General features: G+C 42.4%; 1 protein-coding gene across 4 annotated transcripts in view; it reads left to right on the plus strand.

The window, feature by feature from the left end:
- The window catches only part of DOCK11 (dedicator of cytokinesis 11), a 189,349-nt gene that overhangs the window by 44,717 nt on the left and 129,687 nt on the right, over positions 1-14,945 (plus strand). For all 4 annotated transcript variants that reach the window (XR_004347927.1, XM_032618688.1, XM_032618686.1 and 1 more), the window contains exons 7-9: positions 10,877-11,011; positions 13,291-13,468; positions 13,890-13,969. Coding sequence is in view for 3 of the 4 variants with exons in the window: in XM_032618688.1 (XP_032474579.1) it covers positions 10,877-11,011; positions 13,291-13,468; positions 13,890-13,969 (393 nt within the window). In the remaining variant the exon portion in view is untranslated. The remainder of the gene's footprint in view (positions 1-10,876; positions 11,012-13,290; positions 13,469-13,889; positions 13,970-14,945) is intronic.

Here is a 14,945-nt window from a genome sequence, read left to right on the forward strand (position 1 = left end):
CCAGAATAGCGAGTTTGTGTACGGGGTTTGTGCGTGGCCTTGAGTGCCTCGGACATGAGGTTGGCTTTTGTTCGGGAGGCTGTGGAGAGCCATTAAAATCCGAAGGTAAAACTAACAAGCTACTTGAAGATTCTGAGCAGAAAACCGAATTATTCTCTGATACCAAATATAACTGTCCTTCCAGATATTCAGTAGAACGTCATGTGGTTTGCCAAGGATGATTCACACTTCCATTAAGTATTAAAGGTCATTCTATCTTTCACACAGCCTGCAAGCAGAAACCATGGTTGTCTACCAAAGGGAGACTCAAATTTTATCTTAATTTAATATTTTGCCTGCTGCTTTCCATTTAGTGGTCATGTCCTGTTCTCACTTTCATTTTCAAGCCCTGAAAATAATGAATCCAAGTGGTAGGATGCTTCCTATGTGTCTCTTGCACCTAAGCCTGGGCCTTGGCACGTGGTGAGGATAAGAAAATCCACTTACTGATGACTTACTGTGTGCCAGGCACCATGCTGAATGTTTCATATTCTGTATCTCTTTTAATCCTCATGGCAGCCCTAAGACACAGGTATTATTAATATTCTTGGTTGACAAATGTGGAAAGTGAGGCACAAAGAAATTCAGTGATTAACCCAAGGTCGTATAGCTTCGAGTTTTCAGAGGTGGGATTTGAACCAGGGGAGGAGGGCTGATGCCTGAGCCTCTGATCTTAATCAGCACACTGTTGATGCTTCCTAGCTGAGTGAGTGAGACTCAGGCGTTTATCGTATTACCTATCAGAGTTATCGGGTTCCGAAGTGCATGTGTGAAGGTGAAAATTCTGGGCAGTTTGTTAGAAAATGCTTCTGTGGTTTTTGACTGCACTCCCTTCCCCTAACCTTCTCAAAATATTAAAATGCTTTACCCGTACTTAAGTTTTAGTTCAACATTAAGTAAGTATAATGTACGGAAATCTGGATTTCTAAAACAAGACGTTAGGAAGTTAATATCTTTACAAAACAATTCACAGGATTCCTTTCAATAGTGAGTTATTCTAATGACTTTAAATTATAATTTGCATTACATATAACTTTTTTAGGAGTTCATATATTGTAAATCAAAATACAGGTGTCTGTAAAAAGTGCATGCTTTAAATTTTCTTTCATAATTTGTGAACTACAGATTGGTTAATATAGTAGGCAGAATAAAGACCCCCATGCAAAGATGTCCATTCCTAATCCCTGGAATCTGTAAATGTTCCCTTACATGGCAAAGGGGAGTTAAAATCACTAATCAGCTGGTAGGGAGGTTAGCCTGGATTATCCAATGTAACCATCATGGTCCTTTTTTTTTTTTTTTTTTTTTTTTTTTTGCGGTACGCGGGTCTCTCACTGTTGCGGCCTCTCCCGCTGTGGAGCACAGGCTCCGGACGCGCAGGCTCAGCGGCCATGGCTCACGGGCCTAGCTGCTCCGCGGCACGTGGGATCTTCCCGGACCGGGGCACGAACCCGCATCCCCTGCATCGGCAGGCGGACTCTCAACCACTGAGCCACCAGGGAAGCCCATCATGGTCCTTTTAAACTGGAAGACGGAAGCAGAAGAGGAGAGTTGGGGAAGGAGATGTGAGGGCAGAAGCAGGGTCAGAGAGAGATGCTGTGTTACTGGCTTTGAAGCTGGAGAAAGGGCCAAGAAATGGAAGCTGGAAAAGGCAAGGAAGTGGATTCTCCCCTAGAGCCTCCGGGAAGGAGCACAGCTCTGCTCTAACCTTGATTTTAGCCCAGTGAGATCCATGTCAGACTTCTAACCTCTGGAACTGTAAGCTAATACATTTATGTTGTTTTCTGCCTCTAAGTTTGTGGTAATTTGTTACAACAGAAATAGAAAAGCAATTCAATCAGTTAGTCAAAGATTGATTGTTTAGCTTTTGTATTGTCTACCCCTGAGATTGCAAACCCCACTGCTTACAAAGGCCAGGCAGGAACCATAAATTCATGAAGCAGGGCTGGGGTGGGGTGGGGTGGGGTGGGGGTGGGGGGGTGGGGGGGGTGTCCGAGGCAACCTGGTGACCACGTGGCCCGGCTGAAGGGGACAGCTGCTGCTTGTTTCCAGCTAATTGTTGCTGTGCTGCTGCTGAGCTAGGCTCTTTGCTTTTCCTCTTTTCTATCCCCAGCTGTTCATATTTTGGCCGCTTCTTTCTTCTTTTTTTTAAGTGACATATAATTCACATAGCATAAAAACACTTATTTCTTTTAAAACCTCTACGAAACAGTAGGCAGAGGAAGGAGAAGAAGGGTAAGCCAATTTGGTCGTCTGTGCTACACAGTTCTTTAAAAAAAAATGTGTGAGGAATAATTAGAAATATAAAGGCCGTTAATGAGCTTTGGGAATTGTCTCTGGTTATGGATCTCATTTATCCCAGCTATTCTTTATTATGGATTGTGGCTCTCCATTTTGGATTTCTGGGAGCTGGAAATACACCCCGTGTTCTTCTGGTTTCACCTCCAGAAGGTCCAGCCAGATTCAGTTAAAGGCGTCAGGGATTTTGCCAAGATATTTTTTTTCCTATAAGAACTGTGTTTGAACTCTTATTTAGTTTAGCATCGTTGAAATTCGCGGAAACTTGCAGTGTTTACTGTGCCCTCTCTCCCTATGTAAACAGAGGGCGTGTGAGTATGGAGCAGGGCAGGGGGAGGATTGGGCATGGGTGGCAGTTCCGTCGTTGTCAGGCTGGAGGTTGGAGCGAGGACCAAAGCAGAAATCCAGGCCCATGAACTGAGGTGCACTGGAGGCCTCAGGCTTGTATCCCTGGGTGCCCGGTGCAGGATGGGGGATCGTACACATTCTTCCTGCTTCAGGCCTGGATTGGCTCAGGCATAGACGGAAGAACTGCAGTAAAGGGCTGCAAAGTTCAGGAGACATTCTGAAAGGAAAAATTCTGCATATCTGTTTCTGCCATGTACATCTTTGAAGTGAAGCGTATTAATGCCTCTCCTAAGCAAATGGGAAGATGATTCACGTGTGCTGTTGGCTGAGTCACTTTCCTGATCGTGGTGGCAGTTTTACCTTTGGTGTATCCAGAGTCCCCTGCCTGCAAGGAACTCCAGCCCACACTGATGACAAGCTTTGCTGGCTTCAGCGATGAGCGCCACAGGGCTAGAGCTCGCAGAGTTGAGAGCAAAGAACCGTTTCTATTAGGAAATTCAAGTGTTGACGGCCCCTGCAAATACACAGCAGACTAACCGGGAAGCTACAGCAGAAGGATCTGGGTATTAATCATGACTCATTGGCAAGTAACAGCCTACGGGAGCCATGCGTCTTCCCTCCTATTTTATCTGCACTTCTTGGATGCGCTGTGGTTTGACACCGGCCTGCAGATCCTTCTGGGGATGACAGGATTAAAGCAGGGTAGCTTGGTGTCTTTTAGAGTGAGGTGTAAGCTTACAGGTCTTTATTCACTTAAAAATTTCTGGATATTAAAAACTATGTAGAATCAGTCCTTTGGAAAGTTTGAAATCATGCATGACCACTTTACACTGTTTTTTATCAACAAGTCCGAGTCCTTTTCCTGGCCCTTTTGACTCTCAGAAATAAGGCAATCTAATAGGCAGGAAGGAAGAGAGAGAATCATGAGAGGTTAGAAAGAAAAAAAATGGAGGAAAGAGGGTTAGAAAAGACTCCACAACGTCCAGTAGATAAAAGGAAATCAGAAGACTCCTACTTTATAAGTTCTTTTGAGAAAGCAACCACGTGACCTGTGATGCGATGTGAATAATGTAGCCAAAGTAATTTGTATATGGGCCGCTTTAGAAAGTTCAGCCTCCCTAACTAGCTGCCAGACAGTTTTGCAAGAACATTCAAGTCGATGGTGACGGGCTCTAGGGAAAAGGGGCCGGTGAAGAAACTAAGCTGAGTTCTTCATAGTGGAAGATTGGAAGACCCCGTATTTATGGAATAAACCTTTGTATTTTCCCCAGTATACACCTTTCCACCAGCTAGGTCAGTTTAGATATAGTCTGCACCATTTTCTGCAGTTGTCATTATTTTCCCAGAAGTGCTTGCTGAGCTTCCCCATTATTGGCTGAGAACTAGCCGTGAGGAACCCAGGCTACAGGAGAGCTGCTAATGATGTGTGTCACTCTCCAAGTCACAGTTCTCAGTGCCCGAGCATGTCCTTTCACGGAGGCGGCTGTTGGCCACACGCAGCTCTCGCAGAAGCTCTGTTGGTTGTCTGGGCACGGTGACCACCTTGCTCAGCTCATAATTGCTTTGTTCTCGGTGTTCATGTTAAAACAAGACAGGCCTTGTCATAGGTGATTAATTTCCCCAATTTGTACCTTCTAGATAATGAGAACATGCCCCACTGCCACTCTTCAGCTCCTGGGAAAGTTTTGGAGAGAAGTTTTAGATAGCATAGAGAATAAACGATCTCTCAGGCAGAAACTCCAGTCCTAACAGAGACCTCCATGCTCTCTTTCCCTAGTAGCCGCTAGAGACCTCTGCTTTTCTCAGCTTCTCTCCATATCCGTGAAGGAATTTAGTGTGGACTAGATAGCTCTGATATTGGACATGACCTTCCCATGCATGGTATTTAGAACTGTTTTTCTTAAGGGGTATAATGACGTATGGAATAAGGAAGAATCTGATCTTGACGGTGGTTTTTCATTTAAAAAAAATCTGCTATAGATTCTTGGCCAACCCATTGGGACACCCACCTTTATGCATCTTCTTGGCTCAATTTGGTCACATTTCTCAAGCTCCCTCCTCCCCGTTCGTAGCAATTAAATAAACATTGAAGTGTCTGGGTATGTTATCAGGGTTGCGAGTTCAACTGCTTGATGTATGACTCACTTCTGGTGCCCTCCTTCCCTCCCTCCCTCCCTCCCTCCCTCCCTCCCTCCCTCCCTTCCTCCCTTCCCTCCCTTCCCTCCCTCCTTCCTTTCTTTCTTTCCCTCTTTTCTCTTTCTTTCTTTTTTCTTCTTTGCACAAAACAGAGCCATTTGTTATATATCCAGAGTCTAAAAGTTCTCACTTATTCTTTGACTGTTATGGGAGGGTTTTTGGCCTTCTGCAGCGGGAGAACAACAAATCAAAAGAGGATTTTACCTAAGAAAACACAGCTGATATTAAAATAATTGCTGGGAGGCCAAGGTCACTATGTTTACTGGAACAAAGAGAAGAGGAAATCTTTTATTTTTGATATATTAATACACTGTATGCTCAAGTCTGCTAGTCCGTCTCTCACAGCTAACAAACGGATTACACTCATTATACCGGGTAAGGGATTTCTCACTAATTTGTTTTTTTTTGTTTTTTGTTTTTGCGGTACGCGGGCCTCTCACTGTTGTGGCCGCTCCCCTTGTGGAGCACAGGCTCCGGACGCGCAGGCTCAGCGGCCATGGCTCACGGGCCTAACCGCTCCGCGGCATGTGGGATCTTCCCGGACCGGGGCACGAACCCGTGTCCCCTGCATCGGCAGGCGGACTCTCAACCACTGCGCCACCAGGGAAGCCCTAATTTGTTTTTTTTGTTTGTTTACTTTTCCCTCATTCGTTGGTGACTGTTTAAAACCATTTATTAGGGGCTTCTTATGTGTCAGACAATATTAGGAATCAATGAGTTCATCATCACCAAGTATATCTTGAATACCTTATTAGTACAAGGTGTTGGCACTGTGGAGGGCAGAGAGAAAGAGAGGTGTAACACGTAGAGTTTAAACCTGTTTGGGGAGATGAGACACACAATAATAATGTATTGTTTCAAGGTGGTACAGAGACCCAGTGCTATATGAGTCCAGATCACTGTGATCTGGGGCCAGAGAAGGCTTCTTGAAGGAGGTGGGGCCTCCAAGGAAGGGAATCAGAAAGGAGGTGAGTGTGGCAGGCAGTGTGTACAGGACAAGCGTGTTAGGTGAAGTTGGGTAGTCTTGGGAGATGGAGTCGATTTGGTCCTTTGGTATTGCCCCGTGCCTCAGTTTCTCCTCTGTAACATGGAGATGATAACAGTAATTACCACACGAGGCCATTATGAGGAGTCACTGATGTAATATGAGAAAAGCACTTAGCCAGAAACTGTAACGTAGTAGGCACTCCACACATGTCACAGATCGTTATTATTTTATATTATTAGTAGGACTGTGAGAGCACCTTGAATACCAGGTCAGGCACGGGCGCCTTACCACGTGGGTAACTGAGGGTCATTGGAAATTTGAGCAGGGCCATGACATGCTCTAAGAAAGATAATTTCTCTCTAATGAGAAGGGTGGATTGTAGACCCCTCCTTTTAGACTTTGCTTCAACTAAATAGTTAAAACATCTCCAGTGCTTAGATATGATAGAATTATCAAAGAAAAGCTATTTGAGTTTTAACCAGTCTCCCAGACAGTAGACCTATATAATATATGAAAACTTGGTAGGACTGTAATATGATACAGTGGAGAGTGATGAGTGATATATCAGGTCGCCAACCTACTGGTAGGGGTATTCGGCAGGATGACGTTGCTGACATTCTGGTATAATTAACTGCAGTTCAATTTTCTGATAAGTCGTGGGGTTTTCTTCCCCATTGTTTCTTTCATCTTCGCTTCGAACAGCTCTGAGACCCAGTGTGTCTCCGGCTTTCTCCTTTTCCTCGCTGCCTCTTTTTTCCTGTTCCATCTGAGGCATGAGTCAGGTAAGTTTCCCCCGCCCCATTTCTACATTGCTCCTGGCCCACCTACTTTGCCAAAGCCTTCAGACCATCCTTTCTCAGGGCTCCTGGTTCATAGAACTTAGCAGTAAATATTTACCCTCTAGGGGACACACATAGGTAAACACCTTTGAGATCTGTTATATAAAATGATAAAAGGCTGTCCTCGTTTTGAGGATGCTAGGTGCTCGAACTTTCTGGCCTTCCATCTTTGATTCAACCGAGTGACAAAAGGCCTTTGTTCCTGCTCCAGAAAGGGTCATATGGTAAGTGTTCAAAAGCTTGTCATCCAGACAGCTCAGGGCCTTCAGGAGACTTGGCAGGACCTGTTCCCAGAGAATTATCTCCTTTGGCTAACTCTCTATTTTATTCTTCTGGGTGGTCTGAGTGGGCCACTCATCAGGAACCATGCCTCTCACTGAGTACGGTGGGGGATTTTCAGCTGTGTTCACCATCTAGGAAAAATAATAAAGGTGCGGAGGAGGAAAAAGAATATGGGCGTTACAGAGGAACTCCCTTCTATTCGATGAAACCGCTGGAGAATCTGTACTGGAGAATGAATTATTCATTCATTCCTCGTTCATTTGCAAAATTTTATTGCTTTCCAGGCGCTGTTACAGGTACTGGGGCTACAGCAGTGGATGAGACTTGGGCCTTTAAAAGAGGTTTAAAAGAGGTTTAAAAGAGGCAGACAGCAAATAAATAAATAGATAGATGAATAAGATATATTTGAATAGTGATCATTCTATGAAAAAGCTAAAATAAGGTGCCGCCGTGAGGGCAGGTAGTCATAGAAGGCCTCTCGGAGGAGGTAAAAGTCAAGTGAAGACCTGAAAGAAGCTGTGGATATGTGGGGCAAGAGGCTTCCAGGCCAAGGGGACATGAAGTGCAAAGGCCTGAAGAAGGTTTTTTGTTTGAGGAACAGCAGGTAAGCCAGTACAGCTGGAGCAGCATAATTAGAAATAAAATCCAAGAGATAATCCAAGGCCAGAGCCAGCACGTCATCCCAGGCTATGGGGGAAGGATTTGGGGTCTTATTCTAACCTTGATGGGAAGCCATTGGAAGGTTTGGGCAAGATTCTCTTTGTCATCGTCCTATGATTCTGATTCCAGTTCTGCCATCGACTTGTCTGTGTGAACTTGAGTGAGGTCTCGGTCTCTCAGTTTGCTGTTAGGTAAAATGTGGGTAATAATGCTTATCGTCAAGTGACATTAAAAGAATTAGCTCTTGGTTACAAAGGACTTGAGGCCTTCAGATGAAAGGTATGATATAGGGTAATTACCACTGTTCTATATAGTCATTATTTTAACAGCTGTCTTCTTTTCGAAATGGAAAAAAACAACGTAGACCGGTACCCTGAATAGCAACATTAAAAAAAGCCCTGTTTCTGACTTCCCTTTTTGGTTCCATATGAGATTTAGGATACCCCTTTCTTCTTTGAAAAGTACCTTAAAAGCTTCCCGGAAGTGGAAACCCAACATATATCATAGAATATTAGAATGAGAAGACGTCTTCGAGATCTTACAGATCTGTCGTTGGGGCAGAGTCTGCCGTCTCTAGAAATGATTTTTTAAAAAATGTCCTTACTGTGAAAACTGAGTGCTTTAAGCCTGTAGGAAATGGCTTGGGGAGTGTGGCCCCCAGCTGGGAAGGCTGCTGTGTTATTTGTTCATTTTCAATAAAATTATTTGTAGATCATGGAAAAAAAAGAGGATCTTACAGATCATTTGATCTGATCCCATCATTTTACAAGTGAGGAAAGAGAGAAGCCGAGTCTTGAGGACAGTTTCGCTGCTGGGGAGCAGGAATGCTGGGTGAGAATCAAGATCGTATGACTTTCAGGCATCTGCTCTCTCCCCAGATTCACGAGCTGCCTTACCTCAGTGTCACATTTAGACATAATTGCAGTGTTACAGGAAGTGATTTACTGTAATTTCAGATCCCTTTCCATCTCTATTGTGATGATCGTGCTTTGCTAATACTGGCAATGGCGGCTGCCACAAAACATCTTTGCTTGGTGAGGGAGCTGTACATAAAAAAATGTTGCAGGCTATAATTTGACTCTGTGCCACAGATGTTTTGCTCTGTGTTTTCCCTTCCTCTGTTGCTGGCTAAGGACTGTGCCAATGGAGTCTACAGACTGTACCACTGAATCTATGAACTTTGAGTTTTAGATTTGATCATGGTTCAGATTCTAATCTGGTTGTAATTTTTTTTATGTTAACTTTTGCCTGGAAAATGTATTTTAATTTTTGTCATACATAAGTGTTGTGATAACTTCTAAAAAGTGGTGTTTTGTTCATTTGAAATCAGCTCATTATGTCATTTTAGGTCTTCTGGTTCCATCAATTTAATAACAGCTATGAACCACTGTCATGAAAATAAGCAAACATAAATATATATACACATATATATATATGATCACCGTTATGATTAACATTTTCCTCATATATGAATCTAGATTTCTGCATTATAGTTGCAGTAAACTTAAATGTGGGTAAAATGAGATCACACACACACACACACACACACACACACACACACTTTCTGTGCCTTTGTATACTGATGCAGTAATATTTACCTGATAGGCATTGAAAAACAAAGTGGTATTTTCTACTTGGACTTCTTTCTGTTGATGCCATATAGCCCACAGGGCCCCTCCCTGAAATAGAAGCAGCAAGCATTTACCAGTCTAACCTGTTAGGGTGTTCCTCACACTGGTATATATTTTTTTTGTGTGTGTGTGGTACGCGGGCCTCTCACTGTTGTGGCCTCTCCCGTAGCGGAGCACAGGCTCTGGACGCGCAGGCTCAGCGGCCATGGCTCACGGGCCCAGCCGCTCTGCGGCATGTGGGATCCTCCCGGACCGGGGCACGAACCCGTGTCCCCTGCATCGGCAGGCGGACTCCCAACCACTGTGCCACCAGGGAGGCCCACACTGGTATATTTTTGTCATTCATTCTAAGATCAGTGATATTTGCACAAGTCAAAAATAACTACAAGCGTATGATTTCTTTTTACTGGTTTTCCTTAAAAGAAATGCCCCTTAACCTGTTTCTATATTTTGCTTACTCTCATGCCATGGAGAGATGAATTGTTGATATCTGAGATACTCTGCCAGGAGTTAAGTAGTTTTCAAGAATAATCTTGCCAAATAATACTCTTTCCATAATTAAAGTTCTTAAAATAGTCAGAGGTCATACTGGATTATCAGATGGGTGATTGAAAATGGCTAGCTTAGGTCTTAAAGCTGACTTCTGTGAGTAAGACAAGATGCATAGGAATGCATTTCTTCAATATGATCACCAAGAGGCTATTTCCTAGTCTGTCTTCCCATTCCCGCCCTGAAATGATTTTAGATCTCTTAACCAGGGGAATTTTACTATAACAAATGCTGAACACAGCTTGCAGTCTGTGGCTTACTGAAAGAAGCATAGATTCATCAGAGAGCTCTGAATCCTAACCCTAACCCTTTTTCCACTTTCTTCATCAGGTCCAAGAGTCTTTTAAGGGAGAGTAGAGGGGCAGAATAAATGAATCAGGCTGTCTTTTCCTCCTTTTCCCCATTGCTGTGGGCTTCGCTGTGAGTTGTAGCAACAGGCTACTCCTTAACTGTTGTGAATCCCTAATTTCAAACGCGTGGCCCAATCACATTGGGCCTTTGGACTCAAATCTCAGCATACAGGGCGCTGAACAGCAACTGGTGGCATCTCACTGCTCTCAGTATTTCCCTGTGGGTGTGTTATAAGCTGGACTCTCGGCAGTGGGGACACTGGAGCAGCATAGGTGAGTGCAATAAGATGTGCAGGTGATAAGTAACTATGTGATAGAGGGTGTGTGTGTGTGTGTGTGTATGTATATACACACCCTTAGATTTGTGGTGAGGTGAACGAAATTATAAGAATCCAGTCATGGTTTGCAATTAAACAGGAGAAGGATGCTGTAGCGAAATGGATAGTGATTCAGATACAAAACTGCTTTATGAACTTTAAAGTGTTAAAACTTCTCCAGATACTTGACTGAGCGTAAACCACTTGACTTCAAGCTCTCCATCTTAAAACAAAATCAAGATAATGGTAATTCCTAATGACTTCCCCAAGTTGTCTGAAGATTGTCCAGATATAATGCGTGTGGCAAGCCCTTGAAGGTTTTTTGTTCAAATGCAATGTATACATAACAAATGTGTCACTGCTGTTTTTTCCCCCATAGGTGTTCAAGAGACGGTATTTTTACTTAACTCAGCTTCCTGATGGTTCGTATATTCTCAATTCCTATAAAGATGAGAAAAATTCAAAAGAATCTAAAGGTTGCATCTACTTGGATGCCTGCATTGATGTTGTTCAGGTAGGGTTATTGATCAACTTTTAAGAACCTCAGTATTTTTCTGCCTTGGTTAATGACATCTGCATCCACCAAAACTAGCAATTCAGAATCCTCTTCAGAGTTCCCACTCTCCCTCTGTGCCACTATTCAAGTGTTTACCCAGTCCTTTGGAGTCTGCTCCAGGGTGCCTCTTGAATCTCTTACCTTCTTTCCATTCTCACTGTCTTCCTCTGGTTCCCCCTTTTATCTTGTCTTGCCTAGAGTCTCACCTTCCTGCCTTCTGATGTGTCATCCGGCTTCCTAAGACGTGGATGGGGTCCTTCACTGGGATAGGTAGGGTGGGTGGGAGGGAGACGCAAGAGGGAAGAGATATGGGAACATATGTATATGTATAACTGATTCACTCTGTTATAAAGCAGAAACGAACACACCATTGTAAAGCGATTATACTCCAGTAAGGATGTTAAAAAAAACAAAAACAAAAAACCTTTTGGCTCTTGATTTATTGTCTTGCAGAGTGAGCTCGAAATCTCTTACCAGGGCATTGCAGGCCCGCAGTGATTTGACCTTACTAACCCCATCCCCCGGCACCCCCATACACATTCTGTGCTCTGCTCACGCCAGGCTAAGCACTCCACTGAGTTTCACGCCTATGTGCCTTTCTTACATTTGCTTCTCTGCTTGGCATATACTTCCCCTTCTGTTCCTGTTTGAATCTTATCTGTTAAGACTTGGCTCAAATGGGACTTGTGGCATGAAACATTTTTTGTGTTCTTCTTCACCCTCATGGAATTAAGCTCCACCTCCCCTGTGCTACCACTGTACTTAGCTCTGTGCGTTCCTTTTTGGCTTACAGGGACCATGTCATATTCACGTCTGGGTCCCTTATAGTGATTAGCAGAGTTGTACATACAGTAGGGGCTTAGCAAATGTTTGCTGATTTGAGTTACTTGAGGAGGCAGGGACATTAGGGTTAGCGTGGATGGGGTGGGAAGCAGAGGGCAGAGAGATGATTAAATAGGAAGTTGATTGACCGTGTGATAGGAGCCATTACTACGGAGCCGGGGTGGCCTGGTCGACAAGAAGGAGCACTGCATTGAGTGGAGGGCAGGAGGTGTTGCTTCAACACCCTCAGCCTACCTGAATCTTAGTTTTCAGAACTGTAAAGTGGGATTAACAATATCTACTCGCTTTATCAAATGAGATTGTCTTGAGGAGCAAGTGAAGACACACTTTAAAACATAAAATATGAAAGATATAAAGATCTATGTGAATAGAAGTTGCCTTCTTTTATATATATATAAATGTGACAGCTTTCTTATCTACTGAGAGAAGGCGCATACAATTCCCAGATTTTCTCAATTAGCTCTAGTCCGGACTGACCTCCTTTTCTGGTGCTCCTCTATTTACGATTCCCTCCTCCCAAATATTCTCAAATATATAAATCTTTATGACTTGCTACAGCAGTTTCATTTCATTCTTTACTATGCTTTGAAGATGAGGAGGAACTTTCCTTGGTTCCTTCTTGAATGATGACCATGCACTGGAAAATTATTGATTCATGAGCCTTTCTTGAAATTAAGGCTGAGGTATTTGGGAGCGGGGGAGAGTGTGTCGTTTCTTTTGTCATGACAGAGAAGGTGGTAATACAAAAGAGGTGTCATCGTGTTTGAGGAAAGGAAGAGGCTTTTATTTTCCTTGTATGCTAGCATTCAGCCTGGGCCATTTCCATCATTTATATGGAGAGCCACAATCTAATATGAACCAACTACAGTCTTCTTTTATGCTACTGTGATGCATTGCATATTCTGCATGGCAGAGTGAATCAGATAGTGATATTGCATTTTATGGTGTGATATAAAGCAAGTGCCAGGTTTATTTCAGGTCACATTTAAGCTTGTTTTTAAGGGCTGATTTTGAAAATCTGTGAATATGCCGGGAAAACTTAAAGCGGGGTGGAAATAGTAAAACATTTGCTTATTTTTATGGTGGTAGTTTGATTATCCAAATGTGGAGGATGTCAGAAGGCCTTAAATGATACTACTCACTCAACGTGTAGTATTTTATGCCAACTTTGTGCATATACTGCTGTGCTCAGTACTGAGGGGGATAAATAAGGTGTTTGACGTGGCCATTCGTCGTCTTGGAATTTCTATTCCTTGTTGAAAGAAGCAGTTCTTTCATGGAAGTATTGACGTACATATGTGCTGAGCTGAGGTAAAAGTAAATAAACTAATGAAATCTAATATTAAAAGGGCAACTAAACTAACTGAACACGTCTTTTTTTCCCCCCCCTCCAGTGCCCCAAAATGCGCCGTCATGCTTTCGAACTCAAGATGTTAGATAAGTATAGCCATTATCTGGCTGCTGAAACTGAGCAGGAAATGGAGGAATGGTTGATAACTTTGAAAAAGATTATTCAGATCAATACCGACAGTTTAGTGCAAGAGAAAAAGGAGACGGTAGAGACAGCACAAGGTCAGAATTTTTAAATGATTCATTATTGAGGTAAAGCCCTTGTCTTGAATCCATGGGAATGTCCTTTGTGTAGAGTGAATATAGAACTCTTAATCTTGAAGGTTGACCTACTTCTTCATTAAAAGTGACTACGGAGGTTGATAGGGTTTTCTTTTCTTTCTTTCTTTCTTTTTTTTTTAAGAGTTGATATGCTACATGGGCTCTGACATATGAAATATAACCAGACTGAAACAGATAGGGAATTCATGGCAGATTTTCAAAAGCCCATTAGAGTTTTCCCTTTGCTTTCATAATCAAAATTCTTTGCAATAAATCTAGTAGGAGAGGTTGGGGTGGGAGAGAGAGATAGTTAGGATATTCCGCTTAGGTGATTAGTAATGGTCTGCATGGTTTAGAACATCTGCTTTTAATGAATTCGCAGATGATGAAACTAGCAGCCAAGGAAAAGCCGAGAACATCATGGCCAGTTTGGAACGGAGCATGCATCCGGAACTGATGAAGGTACATCTTTCTGATGGCAACTTGCCTTCGACTGAGACAGTGCAGGATTAGCTATTAAAGTTTGAATGCTGGATTCCATGTGGCAATGTCATTTCTAAGTTAAAAACCACAACAAATGAGTGAAACAGGTAGAGATGGTAAAAGAAAAGTTACACTCCTAAAGCTGGACCTGTAAGTGCCAACTAACAGTTTGGAAAATGTTATTTGTTTTCCTAGATGCCAAGAAGTACTTCTAGACTTTAGTGACTTTATTGATTTTATCTGCTACTTCTTATTCAGTTCAGTTACTGTATGCCATTCATACACTAACTATGCTTCATTCAAGGGGCTCTTGATGAAGATTGAACGTGATATTCAATCTAATGATTTGTATATGTTAATTTTGTATGAAAATCATAGTCTTTCTATATGTGGCTGCCTATGTATATGTATATGAATAATTTCATCAGATAAAGATTTTGGTTAACAGACAGCGTTTGTGTTAGTTACTCTGCTCTTTGGTGTTTGAAGTGAGCCAGTTTTGAAAGTGTAGAGGTGATTATCATACCTATCTTAGTAGGTTACATATATTATTACTCTGTGGACTCTCTACTATAATAGATTAGGAGGTTATGACCCATTTCTTCATTTAAATCCTTGCCAAACCTATTTATATTTTTACTTTATTCCTCTTCCTGAACTATTAAGTTACACAGGTTTAGATGTTACTTTTTTCTATTTGAAATTTAGCGTTCTCTTAAGCTTCAAAGCTGTTTTCCAAAATTTAGGAACACACTCATGATCCCCTGTAGATTTTAATGTATCCCCTCTGAGTCTTTGTCATTCCAGACCGTAGAGCCCATTATGTTTTTCCTAAAGTGATGGAATCAGAATTGTGTATAATATTCCATGGCTAGCACCATGGATATATAAAAGATAATGTTTTCTCTCGTTTATTCTCTTTTACATCCAAAGTCTCTTGTATTTCTTTTTTGTA

This window comes from Phocoena sinus, chromosome X (genome assembly GCF_008692025.1).
Source record: "Phocoena sinus isolate mPhoSin1 chromosome X, mPhoSin1.pri, whole genome shotgun sequence".
Taxonomy (NCBI): domain Eukaryota; kingdom Metazoa; phylum Chordata; class Mammalia; order Artiodactyla; family Phocoenidae; genus Phocoena; species Phocoena sinus.